The sequence below is a fragment of the Asterias amurensis genome, chromosome 8 (assembly GCF_032118995.1).
Source record: "Asterias amurensis chromosome 8, ASM3211899v1".
In the NCBI taxonomy this organism is placed as follows: Eukaryota; Metazoa; Echinodermata; class Asteroidea; order Forcipulatida; family Asteriidae; genus Asterias; species Asterias amurensis.
Window position 1 is genome coordinate 16,461,715 of NC_092655.1, and position 14,887 is coordinate 16,476,601.

At 42.5% G+C, this 14,887-nt stretch overlaps 1 protein-coding gene across 3 annotated transcripts in view; it reads right to left on the reverse strand.

The window, feature by feature from the left end:
* The window catches only part of LOC139941234 (protein mono-ADP-ribosyltransferase PARP14-like), an 80,573-nt gene extending 70,705 nt beyond the window's left edge, over positions 1 to 9,868 (reverse strand). For all 3 annotated transcript variants that reach the window (XM_071937708.1, XM_071937706.1, XM_071937707.1), the window contains exons 1-3: positions 9,535 to 9,868; positions 7,901 to 8,019; positions 7,325 to 7,438 (exon numbers count right to left, since the gene is read on the reverse strand). In XM_071937708.1, coding sequence (XP_071793809.1) covers positions 7,325 to 7,351 — 27 coding nt within the window. In that variant the 5' untranslated portion in view covers positions 7,352 to 7,438; positions 7,901 to 8,019; positions 9,535 to 9,868. The remainder of the gene's footprint in view (positions 1 to 7,324; positions 7,439 to 7,900; positions 8,020 to 9,534) is intronic.
* Positions 9,869 to 14,887: the final 5,019 nt, after the last annotated feature.

The window sequence follows — 14,887 nt, forward strand, 5'->3', positions numbered from 1 at the left end:
CTCGCCAAACTGTCTAGTGCACCTTTAGTACCCAACTCTGTTGGCCAGTCCCTCCCTCAATACTGTATAGTGCATCTTCCTCAGTACCCGGGTCTATTGGCACCCTTTAGTACCCCAGTCTGTTGGCCATTCCCTCCATACTGAACAGTGCATCTTCATCAAACTCGCCAAACTGTCTAGTGCACCTTTAGTACCCAAGTCTGTTGGCCAGTCCCTCAATACTGTATAGTGCATCTTCCTCAGTACCCGGGTCTGTTGGCACCCTTTAGTACCCCAGTCTGTTGGCCATTCCCTCCATACTGAACAGTGCATCTTCATCAAACTCGCCAAACTGTCTAGTGCACCTTTAGTACAAAAGTCTGTTGGCCAGTTCCTCCATACTGTATAAAGTGCATCTTCATCAGTATCTGAGTCTGTTGGCACAACTCGCCAAACTGTCTAGTACATCTTACGTACCTGAGTCTGTTGGGCAGTCCCTACATACTGTTTTGCATCTTCATCAGTACCTGAGTCTGTTGGCACAACCCGCCAAACTGTCTAGTACACCTTTAGTACCCAAGTCTGTTGGGCAGTCCCTCCATTATGTATAGTGTATCTTCATCAGTATCTGAGTCCTTTGGCACCAACTTGCCAAACTATCTAGTGCACCTTTATTACCCAAGTCTGTTGGCCAGTTCTTCCATACTGTATGAAGTGCATCTTCATCAGTACCTGAGTCTGTTGGCACAACTCGCCAAACTGTCTAGTGCACCTTTAGTACCCAAGTCTGTTGGGCAGTCCCTCCATTCTGTATAGTGTATCTTCATCAGTATCTGAGTCTTTTGGCACCAACTTGCCAAACTATCTAGTGCACCTTTATTACCCAAGTCTGTTGGCCAGTTCTTCCATACTGTATAGTGCATCTTGTTCGGTACCTGAGTCTGTTGGCACAACTTGCCAAACTGTCTAGTACACCTTTAGTACCCAAGTCTGTTGGCCAGTTCCTCCATACTGTATAAAGTGCATCTTCATCAGTATCTGAGTCTGTTGGCACAACTCGCCAAACTGTCTAGTACACCTTACGTACCTGAGTCTGTTGGGCAGTCCCTACGCACTGTTTTGCATCTTCATCAGTACCTGAGTCTGTTGGCACAACCTGCCAAACTGTCTAGTACACCTTTAGTACCCAAGTCTGTTGGCCAGTCCCTCCATACTGTATAGTGCATCTTCATCAGTATCTGAGTCTTTTGGCACCAACTTGCCAAACTATCTAGTGCACTTTTAGTACCCGAGTCTGTTGGCCAGTCTCTCCATACTCTATATTGCATCTTCATCATTACCTGAGTCTGTTGGCACAACTTGCCATACTGTCCAGTGCACATTTAATACCCCAGTCTGTTGGCCAGTCCCTCCATACTGTATAAAGTGCATCTTCATCAGTATCTGAGTCTGTTGGCACAACTCGCCAAACTGTCTAGTACACCTTACGTACCTGAGTCTGTTGGGCAGTCCCTACACACTGTTTTGCATCTTCATCAGTACCTGAGTCTGTTGGCACAACCCGCCAAACTGTCTAGTACACCTTTAGTACCCAAGTCTGTTGGCCAGTCCCTCCATACTGTATAGTGCATCTTCATCAGTATCTGAGTCTTTTGGCACCAACTTGCCAAACTATCTAGTGCACTTTTAGTACCCAAGTCTGTTGGCCAGTCTCTCCATACTGTATAAAGTGCATCTTCATCAGTATCTGAGTCTGTTGGCACAACTCGCCAAACTGTCTAGTACACCTTACGTACCTGAGTCTGTTGGGCAGTCCCTACATACTGTTTTGCATCTTCATCAGTACCTGAGTCTGTTGGCACAACCCGCCAAACTGTCTAGTACACCTTTAGTACCCAAGTCTGTTGGCCAGTCCCTCCATACTGTATAGTGCATCTTCATCAGTATCTGAGTCTTTTGGCACCAACCCGCCAAACTATCTAGTGCACTTTTAGTACCCGAGTCTGTTGGCCAGTCTCTCCATACTCTATATTGCATCTTCATCATTACCTGAGTCTGTTGGCACAACTTGCCATACTGTCCAGTGCACATTTAATACCCCAGTCTGTTGGCCAGTCCCTCCATACTGTATAAAGTGCATCTTCATCAGTACCTGAGTCTGTGGGCACAACTCGCCAAACTGTCTAGTGCACCTTTAGTACCCAAGTCTGTTGGCCAGTCCCTCAATACTGTATAGTGCATCTTCCTCAGTACCCGGGTCTGTTGGCACCCTTTAGTACCCCAGTCTGTTGGCCATTCCCTCCATACTGAACAGTGCATCTTCATCAAACTCGCCAAACTGTCTAGTGCACCTTTAGTACAAAAGTCTGTTGGCCAGTTCCTCCATACTGTATAAAGTGCATCTTCATCAGTATCTGAGTCTGTTGGCACAACTCGCCAAACTGTCTAGTACACCTTACGTACCTGAGTCTGTTGGGCAGTCCCTACATACTGTTTTGCATCTTCATCAGTACCTGAGTCTGTTGGCACAACCCGCCAAACTGTCTAGTACACCTTTAGTACCCAAGTCTGTTGGGCAGTCCCTCCATTATGTATAGTGTATCTTCATCAGTATCTGAGTCATTTGACACCAACTTGCCAAACCACTAGTGCACCTTTATTACCCAAGTCTGTTGGCCAGTTCTTCCATACTGTATAGTGCATCTTGATCGGTACCTGAGTCTGTTGGCACAACTTGCCAAACTGTCTAGTACACCTTTAGTACCCAAGTCTGTTGGCCAGTTCCTCCATACTGTATAAAGTGCATCTTCATCAGTATCTGAGTCTGTTGGCACAACTCGCCAAACTGTCTAGTACACCTTACGTACCTGAGTCTGTTGGGCAGTCCCTACACACTGTTTTGCATCTTCATCAGTACCTGAGTCTGTTGGCACAACCCGCCAAACTGTCTAGTACACCTTTAGTACCCAAGTCTGTTGGCCAATCCCTCCATACTGTATAGTGCATCTTCATCAGTATCTGAGTCTTTTGGCACCAACTTGCCAAACTATCTAGTGCACTTTTAGTACCCAAGTCTGTTGGCCAGTCTCTCCATACTCTATATTGCATCTTCATCATTACCTGAGTCTGTTGGCACAACTTGCCATACTGTCCAGTGCACATTTAATACCCCAGTCTGTTGGCCAGTCCCTCCATACTGTATAAAGTGCATCTTCATCAGTACCTGAGTCTGTGGGCACAACTCGCCAAACTGTCTAGTGCACCTTTAGTACCCAAGTCTGTTGGCCAGTCCCTCAATACTGTATAGTGCATCTTCCTCAGTACCCGGGTCTGTTGGCACCCTTTAGTACCCCAGTCTGTTGGCCATTCCCTCCATACTGAACAGTGCATCTTCATCAAACTCGCCAAACTGTCTAGTGCACCTTTAGTACAAAAGTCTGTTGGCCAGTTCCTCCATACTGTATAAAGTGCATCTTCATCAGTATCTGAGTCTGTTGGCACAACTCGCCAAACTGTCTAGTACACCTTACGTACCTGAGTCTGTTGGGCAGTCCCTACATACTGTTTTGCATCTTCATCAGTACCTGAGTCTGTTGGCACAACCCGCCAAACTGTCTAGTACACCTTTAGTACCCAAGTCTGTTGGGCAGTCCCTCCATTATGTATAGTGTATCTTCATCAGTATCTGAGTCTTTTGACACCAACTTGCCAAGCCACTAGTGCACCTTTATTACCCAAGTCTGTTGGCCAGTTCTTCCATACTGTATGAAGTGCATCTTCATCAGTACCTGAGTCTGTTGGCACAACTCGCCAAACTGTCTAGTGCACCTTTAGTACCCAAGTCTGTTGGGCAGTCCCTCCATTCTGTATAGTGTATCTTCATCAGTATCTGAGTCTTTTGGCACCAACTTGCCAAACTATCTAGTGCACCTTTATTACCCAAGTCTGTTGGCCAGTTCTTCCATACTGTATAGTGCATCTTGATCGGTACCTGAGTCTGTTGGCACAACTTGCCAAACTGTCTAGTATACCTTTAGTACCCAAGTCTGTTGGCCAGTTCCTCCATACTGTATAAAGTGCATCTTCATCAGTATCTGAGTCTGTTGGCACAACTCGCCAAACTGTCTAGTACACCTTACGTACCTGAGTCTGTTGGGCAGTCCCTACACACTGTTTTGCATCTTCATCAGTACCTGAGTCTGTTGGCACAACCCGCCAAACTGTCTAGTACACCTTTAGTACCCAAGTCTGTTGGCCAGTCCCTCCATACTGTATAGTGCATCTTCATCAATATCTGAGTCTTTTGGCACCAACTTGCCAAACTATCTAGTGCACTTTTAGTACCCAAGTCTGTTGGCCAGTCTCTCCATACTCTATATTGCATCTTCATCATTACCTGAGTCTGTTGGCACAACTTGCCATACTGTCCAGTGCACATTTAATACCCCAGTCTGTTGGCCAGTCCCTCCATACTGTATAAAGTGCATCTTCATCAGTACCTGAGTCTGTGGGCACAACTCGCCAAACTGTCTAGTGCACCTTTAGTACCCAAGTCTGTTGGCCAGTCCCTCAATACTGTATAGTGCATCTTCCTCAGTACCCGGGTCTGTTGGCACCCTTTAGTACCCCAGTCTGTTGGCCATTCACTCCATACTGAACAGTGCATCTTCATCAAACTCGCCAAACTATCTAGTGCACCTTTAGTACCCAAGTCTGTTGGCCAGTCCCTCAATACTGTATAGTGCATCTTCCTCAGTACCCGGGTCTGTTGGCACCCTTTAGTACCCCATCTTCATCAGTATCTGAGTCTGTTGGCATAACTCGCCAAACTGTCTAGTACACCTTACGTACCTGAGTCTGTTGGGCAGTCCCTACATACTGTTTTGCATCTTCATCAGTACCTGAGTCTGTTGGCACCAACTTGCCAAACTATCTAGTGCACCTTTATTACCCAAGTCTGTTGGCCAGTTCTTCCATACTGTATGAAGTGCATCTTCATCAGTACCCGGGTCTGTTGGCACCCTTTAGTACCCCATCTTCATCAGTATCTGAGTCTGTTGGCATAACTCGCCAAACTGTCTAGTACACCTTTAGTACCCATGTCTGTTGGGCAGTCCCTCCATTATGTATAGTGTATCTTCATCAGTATCTGAGTCTTTTGGCACCAACTTGCCAAACTATCTAGTGCACCTTTATTACCCAAGTCTGTTGGCCAGTTCTTCCATACTGTATGAAGTGCATCTTCATCAGTACCTGAGTCTGTTGGCACAACTCGCCAAACTGTCTAGTGCACCTTTAGTACCCAAGTCTGTTGGGCAGTCCCTCCATTCTGTATAGTGTATCTTTATCAGTATCTGAGTCTTTTGGCACCAACTTGCCAAACTATCTAGTGCACCTTTATTACTCAAGTCTGTTGGCCAGTTCTTCCATACTGTATAGTGCATCTTGATCAGTACCTGAGTCTGTTGGCACAACTTGCCAAACTGTCTAGTACACCTTTAGTACCCAAGTCTGCTGGCCAGTTCCTCCATACTGTATAAAGTGCATCTTCATCAGTATCTGAGTCTGTTGGCACAACTCGCCAAACTGTCTAGTACACCTTACGTACCTGAGTCTGTTGGGCAGTCCCTACACACTGTTTTGCATCTTCATCAGTACCTGAGTCTGTTGGCACAACCCGCCAAACTGTCTAGTACACCTTTAGTACCCAAGTCTGTTGGCCAGTCCCTCCATACTGTATGAAGTGCATCTTCATCAGCACCTGAGTCTGTTGGCACAACTCGCCAAACTGTCTAGTGCACCTTTAGTACCCAAGTCTGTTGGGCAGTCCCTCCATTCTGTATAGTGTATCTTCATCAGTATCTGAGTCTTTTGGCACCAACTTGCCAAACTATCTAGTGCACCTTTATTACCCAAATCTGTTGGCCAGTCCCTCCATACTGTATAGTGCATCTTCATCAGTACCTGAGTCTGTTGGCGCAACTCGCCAAACTTTTAAGTGCACCCTTAATACCTCAGTCTGTTGGCCATTACCTCCATACTGTATAGTGCATCTTCATCAGTATCCGAGTCTTTTGGCACCAACTTGCCAAACTATCTAGTGCAGTTTTAGTACCCAAGTCTGTTGGCCAGTTCTTCCATACTGTATAGTGCATCTTGAACAGAACCTGAGTCTGCTGGCACAACTTGCCAAACTGTCTAGTACACCTTAAGTACCCAAGTCTGTTGGCCAGTTCCTCCATACTGTATAGTGCATCTTCATCAGTATCTGAGTCTGTTGGCACAACCCGCCAAACTGTCTAGTGCACCTTACGTACCTGAGTCTGTTGGGCAGTCTCTCCTTACTGTTTTGCATCTTCATCAGAACCTGAGTCTGCTGGCACAACTTGCCAAACTGTCTAGTACACCTTAAGTACCCAAGTCTGTTGGCCAGTCCCTCCATACTTTTTATTGCATCTTCATTAGTATCTGAGTGTTTTGGCACAACCCGCCAAACTGTCTAGTGCACCTTTGGTACCCGAGTCTGTTGGCCAGTTCTTCCATACTGTATAGTGCATCTTCATCATTACCTGAGTCTGTTGGCACAACTCGCCAAACTGTCTAGTACACCTTTAGTACCCAAGTCTGTTGGCACAACTCGCCAAACTGTCTAGTACACCTTTAGTACCCAAGTCTGTTGGCCAGTCCCTCCATACTGTACAGTGCATCTTCATCAGTATCTGAGTATGTTGGCACAAGTCGCCAAACTGTCTAGTACACATTTAGTACCGAGTCTGTTGGCCAGTTACTCCATACTGTATAGTGCATCTTGATCAGTACCTGAGTCTGTTGGCACAACGAGCAAACTGTCTAGTACACCTGTAGTACCCGAGTCTTTTGGCCAGTTACTCCATACTGTATAGTGCATCTTGATCAGTATCTGAGTCTGTTGGCCCAACCCGCCAAACTGTCTAGTGCACCTTACGTACCTGAGTTTGTTGGCCAGTCCCTCAAGACTGTATATTGCATCTTCATCAGTATCTGAGTCTTTTGGCACCAACTTGCCAAACTATCTAGTGCACTTTTAGTACCCAAGTCTGGTGGCCAGTTCCTCCATACTGTATAGTGCATCTTCATTAGTATCTGAGTCTGTTGGCACAACTCGTCAAACTGTCTAGTGCACCTTTAGTACCCAAGTCTGTTGGCCAGTCCCTCCCTACTCTATATTGCATCTTCATCAGTACCTGAGTCTGTTGGCACAACTCGCCAAACTGTCTAGGTGCACCTTCAGTAACCCTGCCTATTGTGATAAACATATTTCCTAAAACATAAAATACGGATACAAAGAGTAAATTTTATAATATACCTTTGCACCACCTGTTTCCCCATCCATTTCACTCTCAATTTGAATGGCTGCAGCTGTCAGTTTAGGACTTTCTGAAGCAGCGTTAGAAAGAAGAGGGCGTCGTCTTGCTGGTGTCTGAAAATATGAAATCAAACTATTTTAGGTTTTGATGCGATACAAACAATTATAATAACAAGAAAATCCTAAAAACCTTCAAGGGAAATAAATAAAGAAGGAGGGAGGTGAAAGATTGGTAAGCAGATTACAAGCTGGACAATCGCAATGATTTTTGTTTCGGTTAACTGTAAAAAGCCACACTACCCAATACGGTTTTATTACTTTGCAGTGACAACCCAAAAATTATGCGTTTGGCATTTCAAGGTGGACAGCATTTTTTTCACGACGTTTAATGAAAACCATGCAATTTCGAGGCATGTTTTTTGTGGATCATTTTGTTCCACTTTTAAACATCTTTATAACCATCTCAATTTAATAACAAACGGTTTCAAATGCTTTTCATGGACCATAGAGCTAAGACCAACTCGACCGATCCAAGGCAACTTGTCCCTTTTTAAGATCAACCGAATCTTGAGGTACCTCTGAAGATGAAAACACTGTAGTACTAGGGGGTGCTTGGCTGTCTTGAACTTGTAGGGAAATAGTTTGTCCATCAATGACTATCTCATGAAGAGGCCTTGCTAACACATAACTAACACCTGTGTAGAAGATACAAATTTGTGGGTTGTAAATAAGTTTGCTCAAGAATACACCATTAAAAAAAACTCCACACAAACACAGTACCAGCTTAAACTTACATTGACACATTGATTGCACATTGAGAGACTGAACAGTTTAGTAAATAAATTGTTTTAAATATGTGACTCCAAGATTGTACTAATCATACATTTGTTGACAACAAGTTGCTCAATAATACCCTCTTCAACAAAACTCCACATTGGATGATGAGACTTGAGGAACTGCATGATGTGGCATATCACTATATATGTTGGTTTGTGGTAATTCACCATGTGTGTATCTACTTGCCAGGTAGAGTTTTTTATTTAGAGAAATGTCTTGCTGTTTGCATGATTGTTAATAAATGCATGATATAAAGGTAGGCCTCCATTGTAGCGGGAAACCATCTGTACAAATTTGTGATGCATATGATCATACTTTGAACTCTGGACTGTAACCATTTCACTCAGCGCAATATTGCATTTTTATCTTTGTTTCAGAGGCCTATAACTCATACATATAGACCCATGTTATTTGATAGTTGTCATAGTATTGTATATTCCTCATTCTAACCGCCTGAGCATAGCTTGGGTAAATCAAAAGATTTTCAGACTATAGGTTTCTAGTGCCCCCCCCCCCCTCGCCACCACCAATAGGGATAGTGCTGACAAAAATAAAATACACAAAAAGAGAGAGAAAAAAAAAGGAAGACAAAGTTCTGTACAATGTTTTTTTTTTTAAACATTGTAGGCCTAGCTAGTGAATAATATCAATCGCAATCGGCCACAAATGCCAAAAGTGGAAATGTTTCTTTATTATTTGTCACGGTGCACCCACCCCCGCACCCCCCCCCCCCCTCCTTCAGTGTCTTCCGGTACGTCGCTCTTTAATAGATTTGTACATACAAGAATATAGAACTTTAAAGGCAGTGGACTCAATAATATAATTCAATGGCTCAATGGATAATTATCAGCATAAAATTTTACGGTTATGGTGACGGAGATCATTCCATTGAAATCAATACCTTGACCATGCTGAGGCATCTTGCGGAGTCTTAAAGGCAGTGGACACTATTGGTAATTACTCACTCATATTTATTAGCATAAAACCTCACTTGGTAACGAGTAATGGGGAGAGAATGATAATATAAAACATTGTGAGAAACGGCTCCCTAAAATCTAAAAGCACACAACTTCGTGTGACAAGGGTGTTTTTCTTTCATAGTTATCTCGCAACTCAGACGACCTATCGAGCTCAAATTTTCACAGGTTTGTTATTTTATGCATTTGTTGATATACATGAAGTGAGAAGACTGGTCTTTGACAATTACCAATAGTGTCCACTGTCTTTAATGCATTAGGCCTAAACTGAGCGCAGTTTCCCCGCTTGGAATAATCATTATGTATGGACAACATGCCCCCGATGAGCTCTATAAGGTAAACAGCTATGAAATCATTCACTATAAATTATTTAATTATTTAGAAAGCACAACTTACCAGACTGTTCAACAAAAGCAACTTTATACCAAGAGCCATCAGCATCTGTCCCCAATAAACGTATGCTGTCTACGTCGCAGCTGCCTCCCTGTTTGGACTGAAAATAAATGCACAACTTATCCTTTATTTCACGTCTGTGTACTTTGGGCGCAGAATTATAGAGAAAGCTTCACACGAACTGCGTAACATTTATGTTGTTTTTGATATATGATTATTCGCAGACGATCTCCAAACAGGCTAACGTTAATATTGTGTACTGCAGTCTGCAAAGTCATGAATATGGATGAATACGAGAGGAAATCATGTTATTAGTTGTGTAGTTTTGCTTTTACACCATTGCATTATATTAGACACCAAAGCGAAACTCTGTTGCTCTTGTCGTTGTGTCACGCTGATCATGCACAAAACGGAGAGTATTGCGTGTACAAGGGGGAACTCCCTTTTGCTGATTGAATCACCGGTTATGTTGAAATCGTTTCGTGACTTTGAACCGGGGTCATTCCGTGTCAAAGGGTAACAAAAGTTACGACACGTGACGAAGTGTGCGGATCTCATTAAAAATAGACTACAGCAAAGTCTAGGTTTTCAAAGATACATTGTTCCAAGTTAGTCCAAGTTCTATTTCTTCAAACACTTTAGTTCAATGGTTAAACTAATAGGGAATGGCTATAGAAATACCACATATTATGCTTAATGGAAGGGGGGGGGGGGCTAGTCATACATGAAGTAAATTTAATTTAACATTTCAACAAAGGAAGCCAGAGAACAACACTTGACCCTCATTTCCGGTTACCTACTTTAACAATTCAAGAATGTTGCCCAAACTGATGTTCATGTTATATTGAACCCATCCATGGTCCAACGAATACGGGCATGATTGGCAAAATGGGGTTTCTAAATAATAAGCAGCCTCGTCCCAGAAGTTTGTTTCGATATTGAACAATTACAAGTGTGATAGTTCGTGCAGTTTTAAGACTGGTGTACACCAACGTTTGCGTGTATAAGTTTCGACTAGAGATCTCAAATCACAATTTTTTTTAATAGTGCGTGTTGCTTGCTCTTTTTTTAACTTAATGAGTTTCCACCATTGAATAAAATGGTATCATGGTATAATCCTTTAAAGTCACCTGGAAATAGAATTGTTTTTCTTTCAAACACAAAAGTATATGCTTATGAACACTAAAACAATTGTTTTAGTAATTGTTTGTCACGATTTATATGTTTAAAAAATAGACGTGGCAACCTTCATTTCCATTCGTTCTATATTGTTTTAGTACAATCCGTGATGCTCACTTTCGATTCTCTCCACGGTCATAATAAGTTTTTGGTACACAGGTTCCAAACTGGTAAACCGCGGTTCCGAAATAGGTCATAACCATGACTCGCAGAGACAGAAGAGAGAATCAGAGGAAAGACCAGTAGTATATACTAGAAAAACATCCCAATATTCTGTTCGTTCGTTTGAGAAGTATTGATGACTGTCTCATGTCAGGCGATTATTAATATATTAATAATAACACAGCTTGGCTGTTATTTTCCCGCTTCTTTCTGGATCCTTCCCTTAATCCCTCTCCCCTCTCTCTTTCTATAAATGGATATGTATTTGTTTATACAATTGTTTTATGCCCCTAAAGAAGGTCCGGTTTGAATCGAAAGCTAAGGCCATCTACCCTATTTATTAATAATAATAACACAGCGATATTTTGTTTCACATCACAACTTGAAGTTTGGATACAAAGGACATGCAGGGTACCTTTTACTATAAGTTATCCTTGATTCAGTGGGATTCAAACGAATTTTGTTGGAAAACAAAACTGATGCAATCCAAGTCCCTTTGAAGAACCGATATACTTTGTATCACTCACAACTTGAAGATTAACATAAACCAATTGGTATAAAAAGGACAAGCAGGGGTTTTACTCATGATGTTTGATTTAGTGAGATCCAAATGCACTTTGTGAGATAACACCATTCGGATACGTGCTTTCCAAGCCCCTTTATCTTTATCTCGAGTGAGAACGAGTTACTCGTCCTAACTTATGACTAGCCTTATAAGGGAACTTTACATTATTGTTTTTTTTTTTAAGTTGCTTGCAGTGTAAGCACTTTATGTAATCCACCATATTACATAAACTGACAAACCTGTAGAAGTTTGAGATAGTTCAGTTTGTATACCTCATGTATAGAATCCTCTAATCTGATTGGTTAAAAATGGAGTCATGAAAATAGCTATGCCCCCTTTTTCTACTAAGATGACGTCATAGTGACTATGCCCGGGGCATAGTCAATTGACTATGCCCGCTCTGAAAATAACGCAACTATGATAATGTATAATGTACGACTATACGTTCCGTGTCACGGCGCGACCTTTCTTCGCAGACGACCTTTCACCGTATAGTCAGGTTGTTGATTAGAAGAATCTTTGTTCGGTATATACAAGAAATATGACTGCTAAATAATCGGGGAACAGTTCAAATTATAGGCCCTCGGTGATGTCAAAACCATGGCTATGCCCTCAGCTTCGCTTCGGGCATAGTCATGGTTTTGACATCACCTTGGGCCTATAAGTTTATCTGTGCCCCTCATAGCAGTCAATATTTCCATATTATATACCTCACATATAGAATCATCTAATCTGATGATTGGTTAAAAAGGGAGTAATGGAAATAGCTATGCCCGCTTTTTCTTTCAAGATGACGTCATATTGACTATGCCCGGGGCATAGTCAGTCGACTATGCCCGCCCTGGAAAATAATGGATCCGTCTCAACACACTGTATTCCTACATGTAGGTCGCGCAAGTGTTTGATGCGTTGTATACGTTCGTCGTGTCACGGCGCGAACTACATGAACTATAGCTGTGACGTTTATTCGCAGACGACCTTTTCAACGTAGTTGTTTGTGTGGGAAATTTAATTGTTTGTATTCATGCCTTACTCGCAACGTAAAATGGCTGAAGCAAGATTTCATCTACGTCAACAGAAACATCAGGTTGATTCATGTGGTTGTTATGAGCTTTGGATAGTCTTCAAAGATTTGTACGGCGTATTTTATCAGCTGCTTTGTGCTTTTGCTGTCGGCGGCATCTATTCTCTCGTACTTGGATTGTTATCCGGTGGTGTTGGATTGGTATAATTATTTTACCCGTGAATGCAAAATGAAAAACACGAACGAAGCAATATTTTGGTAAGTTATTACACTTTATACATTTCAAAATCAAGGCCCAGTTCATGAAATCTTTTAACCAATCAGATTAGAAGAATCTATATTATTTGGTATATAAAGGTAATATTGACTGCTTAATATTCGGGGAACAGTTGAAATAATAGGCCCTCGGTGATGTCAAAACCATGACTATGCCCTCAGCTTCGCTTCGGGCATAGTCATGGTTTTGACATCACCTTGGGCCTATAATTTCAACTGTGCCCCTCATAGCAGTCAATATTTCCATATTATATCTGGGTCACGATACAATAGTGAAAACCCGATTACACTTTTTTTTGCATGACATCAATTTAAAAAAAAAAAATGAATAAAACGCTCACTGGGAGCACAAAAAATGGCGCCTGTGTGCAGTGGATTTTTTCACCTCTCCATCGTCATCTGCCTAACTGCAGTTCGTTTAGTACCTGCTACACAATTGAAGGTGAGGTTTAATGGACTGGATTCTGTGTACTCTTGCAGTATTTTCAGTGGTCAAGATTTCAACGTACCGGGCAGCCATGTACACGCCAGTCGTTTGCATGCACAAGGTAACAATACATTTCAAGCAACCCTGCTCTGTGTTCTTTTGACGTGCGGTGGTGTGGAACTGAACCCGGGCCCAGTGTATATAAGTATCCATGTGGAACATGCGAAAAACCTGTAAAATCGAACCAAATGGGCTTACTGTGTAGCGGTTGTTCTAACTGGTTTCACATAAAATGTCAGGATGTTCTACCAACTGAATATGCTCGCTTGTTTGACCTACCCGACGAACCCTGGGTTTGTTTGACATGTGCCCTGCCCCAGTTATCGGACTCATATTTTGACTCTACATTAAGTGATGGTAGTGTCGTCGATCCTGATTCTAATTCGTCGCCATAAACAGGTATATTTGCTAACACTGCATCTTAAGCGATATTCGGTGCCAATATTAATGCTAGGAGTGTGAAAAATAAAATCCCTGAACTTCAAGCAGTTGTGCATTCTATAAACTTGTCTCCTTGTGGTTATTACTGAAACATGGCTGGATTCATCTATACCGGACTCAATGCTTTTCGACAGCCATATTGTCTTTAGAAAAGACAGAAGTCGGCGTGGTGGAGGTGTTTTGGTCGCTTTATCTGACTCTCTAAAACCAACATCTGTTGATGTGAAAGATTTGCCTCCTAACATTGAAATCGTTTTTGCAGAATTCATCCTTAATTCTGAAAGATGGTTATGTGGTGCGTACTACAGGCCTCCATCAGACGACACCAGTATCGGCTTACTGGAGGATGTTTTGAACAAGCTCAATTTAGACCGTTATTCTGGTTTCATCCTGATGGGTGATTTCAATATTAACTGCTCATCAGACAATTCCAGCCTGCTGGCAACTACTCTTCACGATCTAGCCAACGCTTATTGCTTTGAGCAATTAGTTAATGAAACTACAAGATCTTCCAGTGACCTTTCTTCCAATACAACGATTGATTTGATATTTACCTCACGTCCAGATCGTGTATGTGATGTTAAAGTGGATCCCGGGCTCTCTACATCCGACCATAACTTGGTTTCTTTCAGAATTCGCGGGTCGCCTGGAAAATTACCACGTCGTGTAAGGGAAATCTTCCAGTACCACAAAACGGACCTTGTTCATTTCCAGACTTTGCTAGCTGCAGTTCTTTGGGGAGTGACTACAACGACATTAACGATGCTTGGGATACGTTCAGTGATTTCTTCCTCAATTGCGTCAAGGAGTGTGTTCCTGTCCGAAAAGGTAGCAAGAGAGCTAAGCCCTGGATCACAGAGGAACTTCATCGGCTCATCCTTGAGAAGCGAAGGTTGTTTAAACGAGCTCGTGTAAGTGGAACTGAGACAGCTTGGAAACAATTTAAACTTGCCAGGGACAAAGTACGCAATCTCTCCAAAAGGGCGTACAGTGACTTCGTAACTGATTTGTTTAAGAAAAGAGATAATCGGAAAACTTTCTGGTCTTTTGTGAAGTCCAAACGCAAATCTTCTCAATCTACCGATTCTTACAATGGTGGAAATATAAGTGACCCATCTCGGATTGCAAATGAGTTTAACTCTCTTTTCGCCAGTTTTTCTCTCCGGATCCACCGACCAGGACCGTGTCACTTCTCCCACGTTGGAATTTCCCCCGTTGGAAC